This window comes from Lagopus muta, chromosome 8, assembly GCF_023343835.1.
Source record: "Lagopus muta isolate bLagMut1 chromosome 8, bLagMut1 primary, whole genome shotgun sequence".
In the NCBI taxonomy this organism is placed as follows: domain Eukaryota; kingdom Metazoa; phylum Chordata; class Aves; order Galliformes; family Phasianidae; genus Lagopus; species Lagopus muta.
The window spans coordinates 17,819,065-17,844,695 of NC_064440.1; the positions used below are offsets into that span (position 1 = coordinate 17,819,065).

A 25,631-nucleotide genomic window follows, 5' to 3' on the forward strand; every position below is an offset into this window, starting at 1 on the left:
CAGAGAAAAATTTGCAGTGACAAAAAATGTTTAAACACACAGAACAACCTGAAATCCAGAACACTTCAGCATCAATATAAGGTGACATTTACTTTCATAGGAGGATATTTGTGATAAGGTGCTGCTCCTGTTGCTAACTCAATGGCTGTTATTCCAAAACTCCACATATCAGCCTTGAAGTCATAACCTCGCACCTGAAATAGAGCCAGAAAAGAAAAACAAGGTGGTGATGTCTGAAGTTCCAAAAATTAAAGACTAAGATATTTTATTTTTGTTCTTAAACATTTGTAATACCTGCTCCATTACTTCAGGGGCCATCCAACATGGAGTACCAACAAACGTTTTCCTAACTTTGTTACGAGTCATATCACCTCCTGTAGCCAAAAATGCACTAACACCAAAATCTGGGAAATGAGAAAGAAGTTATGACCAGTTAAACTACTAGTAACAAATAAAATTTCTCATATAATAGAAGCAATGCCAGTTCTCGAGATAAAAGAACCACAACTGAAAAAAAAAAAAAAAAAAAAAAGAAAGATTATTTCTCAGGAATTAGGAAAACAAAATGCACACAGGACCTACTATTCAAAATACGCTCTTAAAAGGGCATTAGTTTCACATGCTCATTTAGCAAAGTCAGTGTATCAGCTAGACAAACCAGAGGTGTTTCTCATGACAAGGTATTATTTTAAGTTGTCTCTGGACCAAAGAGATTTTTTAGTTAGTTGGACTGGTGCTGGTAATACAGTTCTACTTCATAACTTTGCAAGCATCCATTGTTCAAAGAATGCATAAACATTTTCAGGCTGGGTACTCTTAAACCTTAAAATAATACCTTTTACATTTATTTTTCAGCAGTAATTCTTAGGCTGCCTGGACTATAATCTTTTTCTTTCCCAAATTATCAGCAGAGATTGAAATGTGAATAAATATTTTAGTTATATAACCATAGCAAACCTATGGAACTCTTTAACTCTGCGGAAAAGATTTCTTTTGTTTTGGTGTGGGAGGTTTGTTTGTTTATTTTATTTTCTTTATTTATTTAGGCCACAGCATTACAGAAGAGCCTGTTCCAGAAGCACTGGACAGGCAACTCTGAGTCCACACTGTCACTCCTCACTGTTAATTTTTTCCAATGGCCACAATAAAGCTTGCATTCTGAATCACCCTTGTGGTCTGGATTTGGGGGCTTTATCATTACTTTCCATTAAACAACCATTAACCATGGAATTCTGGACCTCTTCTACATTATTAAAACACAAATACAATAGACAAGAGAGAAGTAAACCACAAATAACATATGTATTTTTAACTTTCCCTGCAGTTTATCTGAGGAATAAGAAAAATCATTTTTCCCCCCAAAAATATGTAAATTATAGACTGGAGGGATTTCATTTGAATTTCTGAAAAGGGTGAACAGCTTCAGAAACACCTACTTTTAGATTTCAAATGTCCTAGTATCAATGCCATTATTTGTAACTATTTTTTGAAGAACACTACTGTATATGAAGAAAAACTGTATAAGCAGAAAGCAAAAATAAGCACATAATTGAGATAGGAAAAAAAAAAAGTCTTTTCAGTAGCAAAGATAAATAGTTTGTATCAAACAAAAAAAGTTTAAAAGTCCTTCTAGGAGCCAAGATGCAGAGCTAAAATTCTGACCATCTTTGAAAAAGACACAAGCCAGAAAACAGAAGAGGGGGAGGGCACAATGAAACAAGCAAAAACAAAGCAAAATCCCTCCTTGTATAAGCTTCAAAAGGAAGTTTTGCAACACCTCACTGAGAACCATGAGATAAGCATTTCATCAATTCAAGCAAACATTTCACTACAATTCCAGTCAAGCAATGTACACTTCTGAAAAGAGAAAGAGTGCATCGATGGCTCCTCAGTAAAAACAAGACATTCATGTCTCATTCCAGACATAGCTTTCAGAAATACACACTGCTTAATAACAGACATGACTCCACAGCAGCAAGCTTTCTACCACATAGCGGACACAGCATAATTGAAGAGAAATTTCATGAAGAGGAAAGGTCAATACACTACAAGGAAAGAGCTGAATGATCTAGTATTAGTTACTAAAAGTCACAGCTAACACTAAAGAAAAAGTTTCAGAAGTCATGATTCCAGTGTATTAGTAAAGGATTCTGAATTAACGTAAGCAGAGCAGAGGGGCTGGCCAAATAAGCATAGCTCAAAAGCCATTTCTCCTCTGGCTCTTTTACCAGGACTGGGCACTGGGCCAAGCTTCAGCCAAGGCCAAACCTCCTGGGCTGCGGGGGGACAAGGCCACTGCTTCCACAGCAGTGGGGCTGCAAAGCAGTTGCAAAGGAAGGCACAGACTGCCAAAAAAATGTTTGCTCTAACAAATTTCTCAACTCAAAGGAGGCTCTAGATTTTAGCCTAAGGCTAAAGCTAAGGAAAGGTCAGGATTTTGTCCCTAAAAAAATTGTCCCTGCTAATTTTTTCACCTTAAGCACCTGAGGCCTAGATTCAACTTTTTTGGGGGGTATCATTTAACACAAGAGTGAACATTAAGAACTTCTGCTGAAATGAGCAAGTTTCTACAGACAGCTATGCACAAACCCAAAGTGGGCAATCTTCTGCAAGAATCCTCAAAACACACTATTTTATTATTATGGGTTTTATTCAAACTCATTTTCTTGTATGGACTGAACACAACATGCATACTGCCCACACCTCCTACAACATTTCCACTGATCTGACTACAATTCCTCTGTGTTATATGCTCTATATTTCATCTTATTTCTGTTCTTTCGCTGGTTTCTTAGATATTTTCATCCCTGCTATGCAATTCAGGTTTAGAAGGCTGTAACCCTGATAAAGTACCAATCATCTTGTTTGTCCATAAGATCTTACAGTCCCAACAGATTTAATAACAGCAGTATGCTTGTAGCAAATATTTAAACATTTTATTTGTGAATAGGAAGCCTAAAATTTCCTGCTCTGTACAGAGGAATTTGGTAGTTGAAAAATAAGTATACTCAATTTTAAACAGAACAAGAAAATGTATGCGTTCGTCTTCTCCTCTAGAGACACTGAACAGAGTCTCTGTAAAGAACCTCTGAGGTCTGTAATCAGAGGTCTCTGTAGAGCCATTCCTCTTATTTGAAGAACATATGGTCTACTCAATTTCTTTGAAGAAATGTATGGTCTTCAACATTTGTACAAAAACTTTCGTCAGAGAAACTCTAGGCCGGACTTTATTTGTGAATCATAGCATTTTGTTGTTCTGAGGGGCTAATGGACAACTATGTTTTCAAATGTTACTCTGTATATTAGCAGCATTTATTATAGGTAAGTCTTTTTCTCATAGAAACTTGGGGTGCAACAGAATGAGCAGTCAAAAGACAAGTTCTTCCAACAAACTAAAAAAGCCAGAACCTAACAGCTAGATAACAAATCAAGTATCTATTCTTCAAAGATTAAAGGGGATTGTACTTCATCAAGGCAAAAAAGATCAACAAGGAAGAAAAGCAGCCTCTGACATTTAAACTGCTTTTCAATTAGTGTGCAGTGTTCAGCTGCCCCATACAGTACAGCCCCATACCAACAATGAAACAAGTCTGATATTGCTGCACATTTTAGCTGAAATTCTGAAGTAACCTGGTATGGAAACAACACCTGAAAGACAGACATTCCACATATCTATTTAGCTACTGAAATTCCTCAGTCCTGCATGCCCTGGCAGCATAATAAAAACTTTACTAGTTTAAGATGCCTACAGCAAGAAGGAGGAAAAGGTCAAGAAGCCATATGCTAGAGCTGAACTACAAAAAGATAAATTAAGCTTGTGCTTGAATGTTATCTGATTACTGTGACAGCAGATTTGACTGCGTGTGAAAGTTATAATGAGAAGTCAGCAGCTTTTTCTTCAGATTGTTCATGAGATTTGCTTTGAGCTTTTTTTTTTTCCCCAATTAAGTGGGTTACCTGGACATCTACTCCTTTAGAGTACTAGAAGATCTACAAATTCTGGAGTATCGTTTGCCTAAAGCACTATAGAAAATGAAGATGACTGCAGGGTATAAACAAGTGAATAAATGTAAGTAAAATTCAAGCCTGTAGAATTGACTATTTACTTTATTATAAAAGCCTTAAACTCCAATAGAAGAATTAAAACTGGCTCAGCTGCCAGATAATCTTTCCCCTTGCCATTTCATAAACTTCAGGGTACTAAAATATTCAAGCCCTTCACAAGGTAAGCTTACACAAAACTTTGAAAGCATCCTTTATTTGAAACCAAAATTTCAGTTACAGCCATTCTTATTACTGAGGGCTACTAAACAGGAAGGTTTCATCCCTGGGTCATGAGTTATAAGCTGTTAAGGCCCGTGAGTACTCCTAGGGAGAAAAGTAAAAAATTCTCAGTGAGAAGTCTCACATATCAGTGACTACTTCAAAGATAAGGTCCTACAAAAGTGTAATACATACAAGACTTTTCAATCCCCACCATTAGTATTACTAGAAACATTTCATGAAATAAACCTAAAAATAAGAATCGCCACTATTTGCAAGCACTTTAAGCTATATCAGTGACTCTAAAGGAAACAAGAGATCATTGATGTTTCCTGATATATTTGATTGGACACACAAAAAAATAATTTCTAACTCATATCATTAACCAAGCATTCTAAAATTGGATGACCTGCAGCTGCAGTGCTTCAAAAAGGAATAGTTAAAAGTCAACAGAAAAATTTCTATACGTTGCCCCTACATCAACTCCAAATACCTTTTAATTTAGCCACTACTTCTCTACCACTGCCATTACCTGCTATTTGTACAGAGCCATCTTCACCCAGCAGGATGTTGCCAGCCTTCAAATCTCTAGAATGTACAAATAAGCAGTTACCTTTACATAAAGAATACATATATTCATTTTTACGTAAAAAGAGACAAAAAAAAACACCTTCAAATTTCTTAATTTCACAAGATAGCATTTGAAAATATTAAAGGCAGAAACAGGAACTAAAGTTCAAAATGTAACTTACTTACAATAAAACAGAGTGCAGAATAAATTCATGAACTCCATCTTTATATACAACCACACATATTGGCCTTGGCATAAAATGAGCAGGATTCAGGGATGCGTTTTTAGAACAAATACTGAGGTTCAGCTCTTTTGCCTCCTTTTATAAATATAACCTCACAAACTTTCAGACCTTTAGAGCAAGAACGAACACCTTCTTACACCCAAATGCCAAATAGAAACATACATCCCATTCTTAAAGCACAGGATCTTTCATACACAAAATACCATAAACATTTAGCTTTCCAAAATTTACTGAAGGTAACATTTTGCTATTGAATATAACATAACCTGCTTCCTCATACATAAAGGAGAACGCACTGAAACAACAAAATAAAATCCATTAATTTGGGGAACGTCTCCAACTGGCAACTACTGCTTAAAAAAGGACTCCCTGACCTATCACAGCTTTCACCTCCCAAATGCAAGGGGTAAATGAAGGTGTACAATATTCTTTAAATCAGCACTTCAGTGGCATTGCACAGTTTATAAACTAGATGCTATAAAAAGGAGAAATCTCACATGCAATAAGGAGCTTTATCTCTTCTAAGCTTCTTCAAAAAGGTACACAGGCAGTTCGCAAATATGACCTCAAAGGATCCTATTATCCCTAAAAGCTGATGGATATTCCTTCTGCAGCAACATCAGCTTAATAAAAAACTACAAATTCAGTTTTATGACAGATCTTTGGAATTCCAGAGCAGAAGTTAACTATACTTTATTTCTCCATTTATCTCAATTTTCTCTCCACAAAAGGAAGAAACTTCTTAATTTACAAAGGCAGTTCATTTATAGGATGAGACAAAAGCAGTACACCAAAAGAACTATTACTCTGCTACGTCTCTACTACCACCATTTTCAGTTCTGTCTGCCGTGATTATTTTTTTTTCTCCTCTCTTGTAAAGAGCAGTCCTAGAAACAGAGAGCCCCTTGTTGGCACTTTCATAAAAAGGCAAATTCGCTACAGCAAAATTAATCAGGGAGGTGAAAGCACAGCACTTCCTTGCAACTTCCAAACAGTGGAAACAACCTGCTGATCACTATAATATGTGCATATAGAACACCCTAGGGCATCTGCACAATTTATAATGAGAAAGCCAGCAGAGTGAGAACACACAGAGGAAAACGATCATTTAGATATGTATACACCAAGATGTAATTTTCATCTCAGTCCCAGCTTCATGTTTGGTTGGTCATAAAGAGAAATCTGTGCTATTAGACAATACTGACTATCGGGAAGAAATACATTTCACATTTACACAGATCGTTCAATTGCCTTAGATAATGAATGGGTTTATTATGCAACACAATATACAACTATAAGCCACAGATCATACCACAAACTAAAGTCAAATTAAATCTCTGGAGTACCAGCAGTTACAGGAATACAGACCACAGTTTTTGCAGACTTAGTGCAGCACAGGCCTACGTTAAATATAAAAAGGAAAGAGAATAAAGTAAAATACAAAGAATTAGCAACAAACTAACAGTCAAGATTAACAGCAGCTGCCTGAGCATTATCATTTAAGAATTACTGATTGCATTCAAGCAATAGAATTTGCTTAACCAAAAAACTGCAGCTGACCAGTATCAACAGCACCCCATACATTCAACTTTGAAAATATTTTTCACTGTGTATATGCTCCTACCTGTGAATTTGCCCATTCTTGTGCAGATAGTCTAAACCTTCCAAAACCTCCTTAAGAATTGTTGCTATTATGGGTTCTTCAAGGACGCCATTTTTGTGCTCTCCTCTGTTGACGATATACTTTATTATATCAAGCATTGAACCTACATTGCAAATCCAGGTAAGAAAGAAAACATTTCAGATTCTTGAAGACAACATATTTCTTCATTCTCCCCTTGTTATTTAAATTTTCAGCTAACTAGTTCTTAGAATAAAGCACACCATACTTTCATTCAAACAAACAAACAAAAAAAAGCAATGTTTTTTGCCAAAAATATGGTAATTGTTCATTAGGAAGACATACTTGATAAGTTACAGATGCAAGTCTAAAGCAAATTTAAACAGACAAGCACCAAACATGTTTTAGTTTATTATCCAACTTAAATTATAGTTCATGAATTTATGATGTAGGATAAACAGGAAGCTGCAAGACTAGGAGATAATCTTTGAAGACCAATGTTGTCTACATTCCTACTGATGCGTACTTTGACAATGAATTTCAGTTATTGCTATATCTTCTATCTATCCAGGCACTTTTCAGTACTTCAAAGTACATTCCCCTCAAAAAAAAAAAACAAAAAAAAAAACACATCACTGGTTCCTCTCAGTGCCTGCTTTTGAGTGAACAAGAGAACTGAATAATTAAAAGAAATGTGATGTAGGACTGCCTCCCCATGCTTTCTAGGATAACAATACAGATGTCTGTCGCCAACAAGACTAATTTTGAAGAACACCACGTGGCAGCTAGGAACCTCTTATTTTGGATTTCACTTTTCTAAGCCTAAAGTCCCTTTTGCTTCTTCCAGAACCATGTGAAGCTATAATATTATTCATTAATACCACAAAAAACTGTAAAAGGTGTTTAGTTAGCTTAGGCAATAAAAATAATTCGATGTGTGTAAGGCCTGTCCTAGGAAGAATAAGGAACTAGAAATACATGTGGTTTGTTTTTTTTTTTTTTTTTTAAGAGGGGATTTGTAACTCCTAAAAAAATGCCACATTGACAGAAGTTACTTAATTCTCACCATTACTTTTCCAAACACAGCCTTAATATACAGCTATAACAAAATGATTTAGAATAAAAAATGACAGCAATTTGATCAACTGAATTAATCCCAGCAATTCGTAGTATGTAAGATCAATATACATACACAGTCTTTTTTCTTTTTAAGCTCATATATTCTTGCTATAACATTCAGCATGTCTACGTCTTAAGATCCATCCTATTAAGACTCTCACCCTTCCCCCGCTTAGTTTAGGTTAATTAACTCAAAGAGCACACATTAGAAAATTCATACAATTTCCTTGCAGCTAAACAAGTAAAAGCAGTAACTTACCCCCACTTAGCAGCTTCATAACCAGCCAAAGCTCATCCTTCACCACAAACGATGTGTAATAGGTCACCACATTGGGGTGATTGCATTGACTCATTGCTTGAATTTCTTTCTGTAAGAAATACAAAGCCCAGCATAACACAGACAGCTATCAATTCTGCTTGTGTGAAGTAAAAGTTTAATTCCAAAGTGAAATACTACAACAGAACTGAAGTACACAAAGATGCATTAAGGCTCTGAAATGCTTCAATTTACCTATGGATCTATATGCAAGATCAAGTATCATTGCAAAGAACCTAAGGGATGCTTGGCCAGGAGATACAGGTATAATTGCAACAATTTTCTTCTGATACCAGCTGAGAAGTTACGTTTAAAGTCCTATATTTTGAATGAGCAGTGAAGATGAAGTTGTGAGTACAGGCTGGACAACAGAACATGAAGGTGCTCAAAACCCACTGCCTTTCCTGTTCAGAAGCAGTACAAAAGGATAGAACAGAGCAGGAGGGAAAGAAGGACAGAAGGATAAAATATACAGAATCACTGGCCTGGCTCTGCTTACTCTGAGATGGACAGATAGTCTACAATGCCAGGCAATCAAACAGAAATAGAATAGGAACAATTAATGTTACAGACTGAAAGTCTAAGGAAACAATTGAGCAGAGGAGCACGCAATCACCAAAAGATGCACAATGATGTGGCACTACCAAGTAACACCATTTATGACACAGCTGTATGCATTAAAAATGACAGTCTTGTATCTTTCCTTTCAAGTAAGGCTTTTTTCTATTCAGTATTTCATGTAACTGTTCTGTTGCACTTTCTGGCTGTTCTCGTTGTTCTGTCAACTCCTAACACAGAGCATCCTAACTCTGAGCATCCTCTGAACCTGAGTGTCAAGCCTCAAAGCAGCTTTAGCATCTATAGCCCTACCTCTTTCCCCTTCTCTGCCTCTGGCCACACAGCCCTAATCCATCCCTGGCATCAGAAAATGTACTCCTGGAGGGTGAGTCAGTCCAGGAGTCAATCCAGCTAGAAATTGAACTCTTACCCTCCCTCCCTGAAAAGCAACTGCTTTCAGGTGGCTCACCAGCGCTCACTTGAGGCTACCACTAAGACAGTCCAAACTAGGTGGATTAAAGATGCCCATAGATGCCATTTTGAACTTTTGGCCTCATTTCAGTGACTGTTTTTAAAAAGTTTTCAGGGAGTTATTTGCAATGCACTCAAGATCACTTGCAATAAAATGTTAATTACGGCATTAAAAATTGATTTCATCTCACATCTATTGGTGAGTATTGAGTCAGCAGCTTACATTTCAGCTAGTTACGTTGTCAACAGCCCTCCTCCCCAGACAGCTTCTCAGACCCAAACCACAGCAGGATGAATGCCTGTATAGCCACCTAACTGAACAATTCACAACACAGCTTTTTGGTTTTTTGTTTGTTTTGAGCTGGGACACAATAGGAAGCTAGAAGAGGAGAAGAAGTGTACATGGACACAATTCCCTCTCCCAGCAGATGCACCAACTTAAATGCAAGGTAAATTACTGCCTCACGTTCTCAGCTCAGCTATCCATACCAATCCCAACTCTCCCATCCCTTATTACTATTTCATTCCTTATACCATATACCTTATACCAAATGGTATTGCATTACCAGCACAGGAAAGCAATTGTTCACAAAGTCTGCCTGCTGCTAATGGAAAGTGCTTTCAGTGTTTTAGCAGCATACAACAAATGGTGGCAGAAAGTGAACTATCACAGTAACCATGACCAAAGGTATTTTGTATCTCAGCTTTTCCCGAATGAGTATTCGGGAAACAAAGTAGAAAGCAGATGGGGGAAAAAGGGATTAAGTTTTGGTGGGAAGTAGTAATCTGTTGAGAATGGTTGGATGGTTGGGATGTTTGGACTTGATTATCTCAAAGGTATTTTCCAAACTAGTTAGTTTCATGATTCTAATTTCAAACACTCAATTATCTAGCCTCTATCAGTTCAGAAAAGTAAGAAAATAGCACTCCATAAAGGTGTTATTTGGCTGAGGCCCATGTTATGCACCAGTGAAAGAGAAACATTTACTTAAAATATGCATCCTACGGAACAGTTTGTAGCAGGATGTCCAGGTGAATGCCCAGAAGGCAGTCTTCACATCCCATAGCTTTAGACATTTGACTGTATCGAAGCTAGAGGAGCATTTAAACTTTCAAGTATTTCTCATCCCTCTGCTTCTGCACTTCTTTCTCCTTTGATCTTTAAGGTCTTTTCCAACCTGAGCAATTCTATGATTTGTGCTAGCATAAGCATTTGGGAATTGCATAAGGAGTCATGCCTGGGTTAATAGCTAACTTCTTTTCAGCCAGATTATTTCTGGTCCCGTTTCACTGATCAGCTGCACAAAAATGTATCTGCCTAAGGGCAGATGAGTGACACAGCAATAAGCAACCATGAGACATCTACTTTTGGTGCTAAGCTATAGCATTCATGGGACCAGCCTCCAGCTCCAAGTGGCCAGGCAGGTGACACAGTTCTATAGGTGTTCCTGAAGGACACAGACATCTGGGATATAGCCACTCAGATTAGTCATGATGTGTTACAGGCTCCTCCAAGAACAATCCAGACAGAACTCAAATTCCTTGGTGAAAGATGGAGATCTGGAAAAAGCTGTGTAAGGGTATTTACATAAAGACTTCACTTTACTGTTATTGACCAGCTCCATGAGTGCCATACTTATCTGACAGTACTCCACTGTAATAACTAAGCCTTATAATGGATACAAGAGCTCCCCTTCCTAACAACACATAACACTCAGACACTCTCTTAAAGGCAGTCCACACAACACATAGCAGGCTTACTATTGTAATGAACATACAGACATTTCAAAACAGCATTCCATTCACACTGTCCTGAGCACCTCAGAGAGAGCACAGACAGTAAGCCATTCTGTGGATGTGTCTCTTTTTCTCTTGCTGCTTTTTGTTGTTAATGTTTTTAAAAGAGGAGATATGGGGATGGGAGAAGATATCCTTGTCAGAACAGTACTAAGGACAGGAACTTCTTCCTTGGCTTCTGGGGTTAAGTTACATTTAGCTTACAATAGTGAGAACACAAAATATTATAGAAAACAGAGTACTGCATTTCAAGAGTTTGGCCGTAACTTAAGTATTATTTAAATCCCTCCCCCACTGCTTTTTCTATTTTAATTGACAATGGCCCAAAACTTAAGTCTGCTTATGTGGACACCAGGCTTGCTGCATTTTCCCATGGCTCTGAAGGCCACAGAGCTGAGAACATGAAGGATGTCTTTGCACACCATCCAGAAGTACTCAACAGTAGAATTACACTTAACAGCATGTTCAGAGAGCACTTTTGAAGTATCCCAAAACTAACAAAAACTGATTAGAAAAACAAGTAATTGAGAACCGAGCAGAATCAAAAGTGTTAAAAAACTCAAGAGCATTTTAACCAGCTAGAACAAAAATTAGCAGGGCTATAACAGTTTTGAAAGCAAGTGATTCCCTTTTCCAGATTAACATCATTTGTAAAGAAAATTTAAGTCTCTATTAGAAATGAGTCTGAATAAGAACTCTTTCACTGAAAAAAAAGTTTCCTATGCATGCATGCGTGTAAGAATACATGAAAATTACAAGAAAATCATATATGGCCTTTTTTTCCATTCACTAAACGGAAACTGAGAAAGACAGAATTCATATTCAGCTCAAAAAAAAAAATCACACAAAAAAAAAGAAAACACAGAAAAGCATAAATCAGCTTTTTTTTAAAAAAAAAAAAAAAAAAAAGCTACCATGGACAGTTGTCTTCATACCAAAAGATAACAGTATGGGGCCAGAAATTCACCAGACAGTGGAGATAACTCAGCAGTGAGAATACCCAAGTACTTGTTAAGGTAATCATTTACAATCTTGTAACTAACTGCCATCATCACTACACAATCCAGATATCTCTTTCAGAGTTTCTGCAGTTTTGGCATTTGTTTTGTTTTTAAATCTGTTGCAACTTTAGTTCCCATTATTCAAACTCTGACCAAATAGACCCATGTTTGACCATACCACATTAATTAATAGTTGTGCTTTTACAGAATGTTCCTTATGGGCTGTAGTAATTTATAAATCATGGCACAGCACATCACTTTGAACAGAATTTATCTTTGAGTTTTCATCTGAGAGAAATCTCACTACCTCAGAGGTAGTTTCCACTACTACAATCTTCTTAAAAAATAAAAAACAACGCCCCATACAAGCTGTTACATAAACTGAAGGCAAATGCCATCAATCACCGGGGAAGAGCATTTTGGGTCCTCTACTGTAAACAAGCCATTTTTTCTGAAGAAACTGGATGGACCATACCCTCTGTATCAAATTCAAGATATCTTTTGCACTGGCAATTCCCTGCTGAGGAGATCATTTCCTTCAGAGGCAGGAATTTCTGCATTAGAAAAAGCCCACAGTCTCTAGGCAGAAGTATAACCTGTGGAACAGAAGAGAGTATTCTCACTTTTAGAATGGCTTTTGGTTCTTTGATTCTTGCTATGCTGCCTATATATAAATAAGCAACAGTCTTGTAAGCACCTGACTAGGAGCAATAAAAGTAACAGTGGTTTGGAGTTTTTGTTTGTTTTGGACTTTTTGTTGTGCTTTAAAAAGAGTTTTGTGATTTTGTCTGGATTGCCATGCAGTGCAGAGGAAGCAATCTTGTAGTCCTTTACAGGTGCCTCCCTCCTCTGATCAGTAACCCAAACAAACAACATTCCTTAAATGGTTTGCAATGGCCTACTGGATAAATGCATGTTATTAGCTGTAACAAGAGTTTCCTTGTGTAGATGGCAATGTAGCCATTCTTAGTTTCCCCTACAAAAAGTATTATAAAATACTCAATTCCCCCCCCCCCCCCCCCCCATTTATGGCACTTCAAACATTAAGGAGACCTACTAAATTTCGCCTTGGTTTTTAATCAGTGTTTAACCAATGGAAAACATTTTTTCTCACTGTTGAGAAGTGAGGGACTTCAAGACAGTAATCTCCTGAAAACCAAACATCCAGAAAGCAAAGGAAAAGATTCTTCCTGCATTTCTCAACAGTTGGTTATCCCAAAGGGATTCAAATTTGCACTTGCTTCTGCAGCATTAAAGAAATACACATTAATACAATCAATTTTAGGAGAAAGACACACATTTTAGGTTACTTTCCAGTCCTTTTCTGTTACCCTGCATAAAATATTTGCCCTCACTTTTAGACCAAGCAAATACTGAAATGGAGGGGAAAAAAAAAAAAAAAAAAAAAAAAAAAAAAACACCACCTCCCTGGGAATACGTTTCCCTTCAATTTACTTACAAGTAACTCATCCATACTGGTTTGGCATTTTTCTAAGTTGATCCTCTTTATTGCTACACGCTCTTGCCGGGGTTTGCATAGCGCTGCCTGTACAACTGCTGTAGCACCACTACCTGAAAAAGGATAGAAAAGAAGAGAGACTTAACAAAATAGTAGTTTAAACCAGTGCCCATCATAAGAATCTAGCAGTAAAAAGTTAAAATCCTTGGTCAACCTTTTACAGTACTTTCTCACACACACATTTTTCTTCTGGGAAGTCAGTTTAAACACTTCTAAAATAGAGAATTTTTCTTCTGTACCTCAAAGCTTCTGTTCCACACTCCGCAAACAAATTCCAAGATGACAACTTAAAATGCTGCACTTACTTACAAGTCACACCCACTTCCTATATGCATTTCATATAATTTGGGAGCCATCTGACCTTTAGACACATCAAGAACATCAATGAAGAACATAACTTTCAGAGTTAACATGATTTTAGTGTTAAATAGAGATTCTGGGCTTCATCAAATGCTGTGACCTTTGTTGTTTCAAGTCATCCCTGATTAGCAGGTTTTTGTTCCCACTATGCAATGGAAAGAAAAAAAAATCATTGTAGTTCATCATGCCAAACCTTCCATAGTTTTATGTGTTCCTGCTCATCAATCATGATAAGCTTAAATTGTACAAAAAGCATGCTGAGTCTTGCAAAGAGCACAAGAGGCACAAACGTCACGCTAACAGTAAGAAGGTACACGTTACCTCTGTATTACATGGTCACACAATACACAAATAATGCTTGACAGAATTGAACAAAAATACTAGGAAAAACATTAAATAATCATTATTTTTAAAAAGCATGATTCATGAACAGCAATAATAAGAAGTCTTGCTGCTTCTTTCATTAAGCACCCATTAACTTAGCTCCAGTCAGTACCACCTCACTAAATTAATCAGATGATTGCAACTAGTATTTCAAGAGTTGTGCCCTGTTCACACACCTTACTGCCACATCAAGTAGAGCCGTGTGTGCTTCCTCAAAGTAATTACATCATGCTCAACCATGCAGAAATCTAAAATCCTCTGATGAGTGGTTTCTACCTGTAAATCTATTTTAATATCAATTATGGATTCCTGGTAGCTCACTGGGTTGGAGCCACGTGCTATATTAGACTGCTCAGACATTATGTTCTATTTATCCTCAGTAATTGGCATGTCCTAGAGGAATACAAATTGCGAACAAAAAGCCTTTTGTTGTCAAGACCTACCAACATGGATACAGTTACCAGTTAAAACAATTGGAAGCTTTTCCCTCTGCAGCAGCAATACCTCACGACTGAAAGTTATTGACATGTTTTAATTGCTTAATCGCTCTTCGTTTGGATATTTTTATATATTGTTCATTTGCATGTTTGGTGTTTTGGTTCCTTCCACTCCCTCAGTCTAAACAAAGCTTTAACTCAGCATACAAGCTTTATTACAAAGTGCTCATCTCATCTCAAAGTCTCCACAGGATTTGCTAGTCATTCTTTTACAGGACTTTCCTTGGTGCATCTTTTCTCTCTAAGCCAAGTACCATTTGCTACAAGTAGCAAAAGATCTTCACTTTCAAAATGGTTATATACAATTATCACATAAAAGACAAGCAGAAAAAGAGCAAAGAAAAGTTGTTGATCCACATCAGAATGAAATCCTTCCTGCTTCCTCAAGTTAAAATAGAAATAATAAAATACAATAAAATAGCCCTGGCTCCAGTGTTTTCAACAAGAAACGAGGAGGATATCCACCAACAATCGGTGGGATGTGCATATGGCACAGAGCCTTGTTCTGATCCTCCTGTGCACACAAGGTAGTTGCTGAGGAAGCTGTAGCTATGTCTCAGAGTGCCCTTTGTGAGGGGGCTCATCACTGTCTCTGCAGCCCTGCACAGCCCAGTGCTCCACCAGCAGCAGAACCACAGGATGCTCATGCTGCAAAAGGGCAGCTCCACAGCCCCCACCAGCCCTTGCTGCCACCAGCCTAGACTGCTCTGCCAGTCCTGCACAGCTCAGCACTGAGGAGCTTCCCAGAGTACTTTGTGGGGGACCCAGGCACTTCACCACAGCCACTGTGTCTTCAGAGGAAGAACCACCAGAGGAGCCAGGGCAAATGACAGCAGCATACCCCTCTGTCCAGGGCAGCACCCCCAAAAGAGGAGGGCCAGCAGCAGCACCCTGGACTTACCTCCACCATGCAAGATGTGGCAACAGAACCAGCACTACCTGGCACCCGCAGTCAGAGCATGGTTCAGGGAGCTGCAAGACCGACATCAATCTCTCAGTCTGTTTCTGAGAGAAAATAAAAACAACAAAAAAAAGAAGTCCCTGATATTGACAAGGCAGTTGAGGTTGCTGCCCCTACCCATGCTGTTTCTCCCTTTCCTGGTTTTGGTGAAAGCCATGGAATCATGCATTTACCTCCACAATCACTAACCAGCCAGTCATGATGACAGTGCTAATAAAATGAGCACAGGTTGCAATAAATAAAAGATGGACCTCATGTTCTAATAATAATAATCCAATTATCAGGATCCTCTCATTCTGCTAGCTTCTTCAAGCTGCAAATAGCTAACTTACCTGCAGAAAAATAGTGATCTTTGTTCTTGTTGTGTTTGTTGCTGTTATTTTAAGAAAATGATGAATTGAGATTCATAGAGGACATAAAGCTAATTTGATTTGTTTCTTTCTGAAGATTTATCCCTGTCTATTTGCTGGCTAAGTAGTAGCTGACCAGCAGGATGATGGCAGATAAGGAATGCCACATGTTACACTATGGAGGAATGATCAGTTGGACCAAATGACAGGGAAATTGAAAGCAGAACATCTATTGGAGGAACTACTCTCAAGCAGGACTGTTCAGCACTTCCTGAATCACAGCATGCATGAGAAAGCCAAAAGCCACTTCCAGTGGGGACAGCAACACTCTTGGTGCCCCTAGGATTTCATCAAGTCCCACTGCACCTATTGGCTGGTCAGAAAGAACTACCCTCAGGTGGTTTTCCCAGTCACTTCAGAGGAAAAACAGATGAATAGAGAGAAGTGGCATTTACAGCAGTTCATAAAGCTGTAGAGTCTGACCTCAGCACATTCAGAACCATAGCCATCAAGAGTCCAGGTGCAAGCCATTGTTATTGTATCTGCCTCAGCTTTTTTTGTTGTGTGTTGCTTCAGCCTCTCTAGCCAAGAGAAGTATTACCATCCAGGGACTCAGTACTGACCTCCTGTGCCACCATCCAATTTGTGCATCTCTCATACGCAACCAAAACATTAAAAATAATTAAATTTTCCACATTGAGCAGCTGTGTCATAACTCAAACTCACACCTCAACACCCAAAAACATAAAAAAAAAAATTTTGCCACTTTCCACCACCATCCAAAAAGCTCCTTCCTTAGAAAGCAACATCTCTATTTACACCAGGATGATAAATAGAATATTTTCCTTTGAAGGATGAGCCCTTTGTGCATCCCAATATGATTTAAAAACAACAAAACAACAACAACAACAAAAAAAAAACCACTCCTGTCAGCACCATAAAGGCAACAGCCTGTCCTAACACTTTCAGAGGAGAAACATTCAGCAATGACTTCATCCTTCCTGTTCTTTCAGGAATACTGAAAATACTATTCAATATCCATACAAATCCAGACATTTCAAAAGAAAAAAAGAAAAATCACACTGGAAATGCTTCTGAAAAGCTGCATAAGAAAACTGACTCATTGCAGGACCACAAAACCCTTATCAGGTTGTCATTTGAACTCTACTTTATGCAGCAAAATAAAATGAAGATTTGCTATTGCAAATCATATCTTCTGCCCAGAAAAAAATAGCTGCTAAGAGAGAATTATTACTCATTTCTGAAGTAGCACTATAAACAAATGCTGGTGTTGATTTAGTCGGTTAGCACATTTTATTGTTTCTCATTTAGATTGGAAGTAAAAATTTGGAACAATTCTAATAGAACAGGGACATGAATGCAGTATTTTCCTAGTTTTCCGGATGTCACCACATAGTACATCACTCTCTTCTGAGAATGAAGCAATCTACCAACACAAAGACAGTATTGCTACTGCAGTCATGAAGATCTCCAGTTAATACCACACTGCTGAGCTACAAAGCATCTTCAGCAAGTTCACAACAGAACACGCTTTGTTATGGATGCATGCTGAAAGCAAAACTTACCTATTTCTGATACCACTTCTCATGAAAAAAATAGAAATGGCAAAGTAATGTAAATGCTGCCATGATATTAGTGACATTATTTGTCTTATTATTAGACTGAAGTAGCTAAAAAAAAAAAAAAAAAGAAAACTATGCTAAAGGAATAAACAAGTTTAAGTCCTGTCTACATAATAAAATGTCAACAAAACAAAGAAGTGAAGAAGGAAAAGTTTATAAATCAGTTGTGATCCTTCTCAACCAAAATATGATCTCAGAAGTCTAAAGATACAGCCCAAGCTGATGATCTTGTTAATTACACTTCTTTAGGACAGAAACTACAATCAGAAAGGAAACAATATTTTTCTGGTCTGCTAAATTATTTTTGTAGCACTATAATTAAACAGGTATACTTGGTGCACAGTTTGCTTACAGCTATAATCAATTATATAATCAATTGTTTCTGTTAAGTAAGCCCTCAGACATTCAATATTAAGATCCATGATCTTTAAGATCTTAAGTTCACACAATATCTGAAAGCAAGATCAGGAACACTGAAAACATTCCAATTCCAATGGTACATTACCATAGCTCAGCTTAATGATTATGTTGTGAAGTTTTTATTATACCAGCCTTCTAGGACATCCTGAATTTTCATCTGTAATTTACTTCTGAACAGAATAAGTCCAAGGCACGTACATATTCACGGGAATAATTAGACAAATGAAACAACTCAGAAATCATTAATTGTAAAGACAAAGGATTAATGGAGACAGCTAATTTATCATACTGAAGTTTCCACCAAGTCATTGACTAAAGTCATATACTTAGTCAAATACTTAGGGTCAAAGGATTAGGAATATTAACTGTATCAACGTCACAAACTTAATACATCAATTAACAAATGAACAACGCTGACTGTTGAAAAATTGCACCCAACAATTCTTCAGAGAAGCTTTTAAAAACCTACCATTATTATCAGCATTGCCAACATCTCAACAGCGTAAGAGAAACTCTCAAGGAAAGCTTCCGGTCAACCCGAAATCAAATTAAACGCTAGAAGCATACACAGTACTCCATTAAGAATTATCTTCCCCTTCATTGACACTGTTTTCTGAAAGAGAATCAGTAAATGACACTGACATGGCAGCTGCTTCAGGAAATATCAAATCCTTCCCTTGGTATCAGGTAACCTCACAATCACCCGCTTCTCCCTATATACTATCCCAGATTTTTCCTCAATAATACATTTTCTGTCCCATTGAAGGGTCTTTTTTCCCCATGACTACTTCACAGTCTAGCATTGTACATCTCAGGTACACGTCAGATATGACAGCATACTCTCCAGCAACAAGTACAAGCACAAGTGCAGGAAGAAGCAGGTGGAGAGAAAAGGATCACACTGCTGCCATGTGATCCTAGAGTTGGTGAGGAAGGAAGACAGCAGCCAAACACTACAGATGAAGACAAAAAAGAGAAAAGCATTCAACAAGTGCTGGTTGCTCTTATCATGGCCTTGTTAGTGCCAACAGAGAAAACACCATATGATGCAGATAGAGACAGACAAAAGAAATGAAGAGTTTAAAGCATGTTCTCTCAAATATTTCACACCAACCAGCATTGGTTCTTTCTGCCACTGCTGGATGATACTTTTTAATATCCAACAAGCTTCAGCTGAGCTATTCTTAAGCACAAAGGCCTTTAAACTTGCCAAGAAACGGAAATCTAACAGAGTTGTCACGATTTCATCCTACTAGCAAAACTACATTAAAAAGATTCACCAATTCAGAAAAGCTATTTCATCAAATTTCATCAAGTGCGACTTCATTCAGGAAAAACATAACTTGTAATCTTGGGGCACCAGTAAGTTTTCTAGCATGGTATTTATTTTCCAAGTTCAACAAGCAGATTGCTCTGCTACTGTTCAGGAGCATACAAGTGATTTCAGCAAAGGGAAGTCATCAAGAGTAACTAAATTAACTTTATTTTTAAGCTCCATCCCTAAAGAGCCAAGAATTGCTATTATTATTACTGGAAAGAAAACCACCTTCCATCTACCACTGCTTTGTAGTTCTGAATTATTTTGAAAAGAACTGGGGAGTGGAAAGAAAGAACCAGAAGAGTCTGGTTCATTTTGGTGTGAGGAGTCACAGAAATACAGCCTACATATATGGTCACTACACAAGTCCTCCACAACTCCTTCTCGTAGAGAACTCCGTTTTTTTCCCCCTCTACTGAATCAGAACAGACGTGGTTTTGTTTCAACTTAACAAAGAGAAGCTCCATTTGACAAGCAGATTCTGGAAAAAAAAACTGGTCTCTGACCTATGGGTAAGTAATTCTTCATAAAAAAAAAAATATCACAGTACAACAATTCTGATGTTTCAGAACAACATATGAATGAATGTAGAATTGCTCTCCCAGGTCTCAGCTTGGCCTCAAATATCAAAGTATCCTTACAATACTGGTCACAAGTAGTTGTTCCACTTCAGAGATGCACAGTCTTGCTGTAAGGCTTAAAGAGAATCTAAATCATGCAATCCCTTCAAGTCTCCATACACTCTGCAGCAGAACTGTGGCACTCCTCTCCTCTTGTGGTACTCAAGTAGCTTCTGTGGAGCCAGGAATTTCCAGGTCTCCAAGGTTTTGGACATTCTCTGTAGGAAGAAGCTGGGAAGTATGAGAGAAAGCAGAGAGGCACGAAAGCAAAAAAGTGACTGACAGCTTCCAAGAGCAAGAAACCATAGCATACTTTTCTGTAAATTACAATTATGTATTACTGTCAACTGTCTTGAGCATGTTGATTATGTGTTCCTTTTTGTTTGACAAATTATAAGCAAAATTTGCTGGTTACTTGCAATAGCAACAAAACCAAAGCAAATTTACATTTTTTTCTTGTACCAAATTCTAATAAAATGTAATCAAATGTCCTTTCAGACAAGTTTGAATTCTAATTGCATGAGTTATTAAAAGAAAGTTACTGTATTAGATAACAAAGTTAGATCACTCAATCACTTACAAAGCCTAATGACTTGAAAGAACTACAGCTTTGTCTGCAGTCTTGGTGCTTCTAATAGAGAAAGTTCATTTAGTCTCAAAAAAAGACCAACACAAAGCTCTCTTCCCCAGTACTGTTACTATCATTTGTAGACAAATCAAACAATTAACAGTGCTCTGCAAAGCCTCATCTGCAGCACAGCACTGGGGATGCTCTGAAAGGTATTTTTAAATTGTACAATGACCATCTTCACTCTGACAATGGAATTAAAAGTCATGCTTTTTAAGTTACAAACAGGAGATTTAACATTTTTTAGTTTCTTCAAATGGTTATTAACTGACAGAAAATCTTGACCAAAGTCAGAAAGGCAATACGAGACTGAAGCTACAGCACAACTAAGGTAATTTCTAAATGAGTTGCCAATATAAAGATAATCCATCATGTGTAAGTAACCCTTTATTTTCTAATTAATTCTGCCTGTTTTCTAGGCAAATTGTGTTTCCAAATCAGTTACAGGAGAAGATGCAAAAAAAGGTAACTTCAGAGCAGGAGGTAGCAGCCATGATATAATCTGTGCCTCTGTAACAGAAACTTCCCTCAAGTCATCAGCACAGTCTTACAGACATTAAGTTACATGCAGGAGGAGAGTACTGTCTGCAACAGTTTTACAAAAGCAAACCAAGTCAATTTTCATAAGAACTTTAGAGATCTTAAAAAAAAAAAAAATTTCATGCTGCTCTGTCTCATACACTTCATGTAACCCATTACCATTAATATTAAGACTAGACAATTTTCACATGTTTATGTTGATTACCATTCAAACACTTGCTCTGTACAGATTCCAACTGCTTCTGAGGAGGAATAAACCTCACTTGTTACATCCAGCTTACAAAAAAAAAAAAAAAAAAAAAAAAGAAAAAGAAAAAACACTAAACTCATTACACACTTTCAATGGCATTAAAACAAAGCAAAGGTCTCCCAGTTCTTCACAAAACTAAATCTAGCTCTCCCTTATTAGCAACTATCATTCTCATCTCTAACTACTACTGGAGAGCTGCTTTGGATTCTCACTGTCCTAACAGATATGCATCTCCTTTAGATTCTAAACAGATATGTTTACAAATAGCCTGGACAAATCTGAGTTAATGAAACAATTTCCTTAATTCTTAACTCTACCCTCCACATTTATAGACAGCAATCACAATAATTTCTTCCTGCTGCAGTGGAGATCTGTACGTAGGAATAACAGGAAGACCCTCTTTCCAACAGAGTAACCAGGTGGCAAGTCAAATAGGGAACCTGATCTGACTGAAAACCAACCCAGCAGCAGAACTAGTTTTCTGTCAGATCAATGAGCTCCTTTCAGCAGTTGCCTGCTGGAGCAGATTAAACACATCATGAAACTGCGCACCAAGAGTTCGCAGAGAACTGGCTAACCACCACAGAAATAAAGCACACATGAAAAAACATCTCAGAAGCAGCGTACTTAAGGCCAGCATTTCCTCCCTAACAGGCACTTGAATTTCCTAAGAGTCATAGAAAATAATCAGTAGAGAAAGGCAGGAAAAAAAAAAAAAAAAAAAAAGAGTTGTATCATTTGATATCCATCCCGCGTGGCCTCATCCTTCACAACTGCATTTGGCCAAACACAATGAGTAACATGAAAAGCTCACATTTGGAGAGAAACGAGGAGGAACTTCTCCAACCTGCCAAATCCACAGGCAGGACAGAAACAACCTATGTGACTAATATTGATTTTCACTTTCCATTCTGTGACCACCATTGAAAATTAAAAACCTTCTAAAGCAGTTGACCAAAATCATTTTGTCTGTGTACTAATTGCCATATGATACAAAGCCTATTTTGTGAAGTGTTATGACCAAACATCCTAGTGTGCCTTTTCACCTGCAGAGCCCACAGTGATGCCCCGATACAGTTTATTTTTCTCATTTAACTGGCAAAGGACTGCTGTAACTGAAGCCATCCCCTGAGGACTCGACCCAGTTCCTGGGGGAGATGTGGGAGGTGCCTGCCACAGGTGAAGGGCTCTCTCCAGCCACTGGCAGCTGCTCAGTTTCTCACTGCAGCTAACAATGGTGTGGCTGCTGCAGAGGAATACAATCCAAGCTAGAGCTGTACTATTCTTCCCTCTCTCCGATAAAAGCAATGGTTTAGGAACATCTCATATCTATTAAAATTAACAATTCCGGAGATGCTAGATACACATTATGCTCACATTTGGTCAACTGCACTGAATTTACAGGTTTTTTGTGTTTACTGTTTTAAAACAGTATCAAGACAAAACTTAATCACAGTGGTGATTAACCACTGTGATAACCCACAAGATTTAAGTCACCGTACAAAATAAGTCTCAACAACTTAGCAGAAGCTCAATACAAGTCAGAGAACTTCACCATGTACATGAACTGAATATATGGTTTATGGATTATATGGTCGTATACCCAATATGACCTCCATTTCCTCACTAGGCTTCGCTTTAATTAAGGAAATATTGATATCTAACAACACCCATAGGTACCCAGCAATACAGTTTCTCTTCAGCTGCAGATTTGCTACACCAATAAGCATTCATCCACTGTAAGGGTAGGTGCTAAAGTATATGCATATTACATTTCTAAATATATTAAATGTAAGAATTTAAGCAGAAAGGAGAAAGACATTTACCCAGAAAGCTCTCATCCAGCCATTTTATGAAAGATAAATCTCATGACTCACCCCAGGCAAGGCTTAACCCAGCACTTTCGGATGCTTTTCTTAAATAAAAGCAAACTCACGCCTTAGAAGAGAGTCTGATCCTCAGCAAAGATACAGCTTACACAGATAGAATCAGTTCTGCTTGGTGAACTTCTATCCGTTCCCATGCTGAGTAAGAGCAGCCAATAACCCTGCGCTGGGGCATTCACTGAGTCATCCCAGCTCCTCTAAGGTAGAAGACCTCAAACGTTTTGTTTCTGCTTATGGAAAACAGCCTGCCTGATAACAACGCTAAGGGTGTGCACAACCTGCAGCCCCAATCAATAACGCGTAGTTCTCACTGCCATCAGCCTGAAAGCCATGAGCAATTGCTGTGCAATACTGAAGACAGCCAACAGCACGACCAGGCAAGGCTCCCAGGGGTTGCTTCTTTTATTCATTTAAATGGTTTGAAAGAATAGCAATCCCAGTCTTAGGTCCAGCCTGTATCACCTGCAGCATTTGCTCAAAGTTCAAAGAGTCACGTACAAACAAAAGCAAGTTTTCTCACGGTAGCTTCCATTAGCAACAAGCAGCGGCCAGGTCGGGAGATGAGAAACTTCCCACTGCAGGGACTGCTAACAACAGTCACATCATCACAGAGCACATCTCAGGATAACACAACCCAAGAACACAGACGGAGATAGAGCCCATCTGATGCACGCTGGATGGCAAGAACGACGTACGCAGCAGCAAGCCCCTACCTGTGGGGCTGCGTCCCACCGTCCTCCGGGACAGAGGTCTCTAAGATGGACCTGAACGGTGACACCGCACCGAACACGCGCGCGAGCTGACATACACGGGGGGGCCACGAGGAAAAAAGAAGCGTGCACGACAGCAGCGGGTCTACGGGCGAGATACAACACCCCCAGGGAACATCAGAAAAATGCAGACTAATCGAAGCGGATGCGCGCACATCTGCGCGCGCCGCAAGCCACGCGGCGCAAGGAGCGCATCCGCAGTTCCCGGGGTCCCGGCAGAGAGCGGGGGGCTCCGCGCCGCCCCGAGGCGACGATGCGGCACAGGGCAGCCGCCGGGCCGCACCGGGCGGGGCGCGGCGCTTTCTAGAAGGAGCCGCCGCCCCCCGGGGCCGCGCCGCCCGCCGCCGGGCGGATAAAGTTTGCGGCAGCCGGCGGCGGCGCCACTGCAGCGCCGGGCGCGTCCGCCGCAGTGACCGGCCCCGGCAGGAGGGACGCCGCTAGGCCCGGAGCCGGCCGCCACCGCATCCCCCGCAGCATCCCCCGCCGCATCACCGCCCCACCCCGCCCGCTCCACTGACCGATAACCTCCTGCAGCTCGTAGGCGTCCCTGCAGATGGGCCAGCCGACGGGCGGGGCGGCGGGCGCCGGCTGGGGCTGCTGGACGTGGACCGGCGACTCGCCCTGCTCCGCCATGATGCTGCCGGAGCGCCCGGGCACCCGGCGACCTTCTTCAAACTTCCCTTCCAGCAACACCTTTCGGCCGCTCCCTCCCTCCCTCCCGCCCCGCGCAGCCGGCCGCCCGGCGGAGGGAGGAGGCAGGGCACCGAGGGGGAGGAGGCAGAGGCGGGCGCCGCCGCCGGCCCCGGCCGCTCCGCTCGCCCCGCGCCGCCGAGGAGAGGCCGGGCGGCCGCCGGCGGGCCGCGACGGGCGCTCGGCGCTGGAGATCGCTCTCGCGCGTCCCCGTTTCGCGGGGAGCAGCACGAGGACTCCCCGGACGCCGGCCGACCCGGCGGCTCGCTCGCTGCCGTCCTCCTCCTCGCGCATCCGCGAGGCTCCCGGCGGCGCGCGGCTGGAAGCGCTGCGGGCACTCGGTTGAGCGCGTGCAGGCCGCGGCCTGCGGGAAGAGCCCCGGGCCGCCCCGAGAACGCGGGGACGCTGCGGGGTCTTGGAGGAAGCCCGGGGCCGACGGGGATGCTGCCGGGGAAAGCACCTGTTAGGCCAACTGCAACAGCGCGCAAATGCCTCTTTAGCACTCGCTTCAAGCATAAAAGCGTTCCTGCCAACAGCATCACTGCTGCACACTCGTATTTAAATTTGAAGACGTGAGCAACCATTTGGTTTTGGCAGCTTTGGGCACTCCAGTCCCGCAAAGCAGTGGAGTGGCCTTACTCCAGCAAGGAAGCAATGCCACACTGCTACACCTTAGCACAGATGCAGCCTCGCACTCACCAAGCAGGGTTAGCACGCAGCTGGGAGCTGTTCCCACAGCCAACAGAACTGAGGGGTCTAAACAGACAGGAGTCATTGTTAAACTTTTCTACCTCTCTGCATATGAGACAAGATTAAAAAAAAAAAAAAAAAACC

At 39.9% G+C, this 25,631-nt stretch overlaps 1 protein-coding gene across 1 annotated transcript in view; it reads right to left on the minus strand.

Moving 5' to 3' along the window:
* The window catches only part of STK39 (serine/threonine kinase 39), an 87,200-nt gene extending 62,109 nt beyond the window's left edge, over positions 1-25,091 (minus strand). The window contains 9 exon segments of the mRNA XM_048952335.1: positions 93-194; positions 295-404; positions 4,796-4,851; positions 6,703-6,844; positions 8,078-8,186; positions 13,421-13,533; positions 24,626-24,810; positions 24,812-25,061; positions 25,064-25,091. Of these exon segments, the coding sequence (XP_048808292.1) occupies positions 93-194; positions 295-404; positions 4,796-4,851; positions 6,703-6,844; positions 8,078-8,186; positions 13,421-13,533; positions 24,626-24,810; positions 24,812-25,061; positions 25,064-25,091 (1,095 nt within the window).
* Between the last annotated feature and the right edge of the window lie 540 nt (positions 25,092-25,631).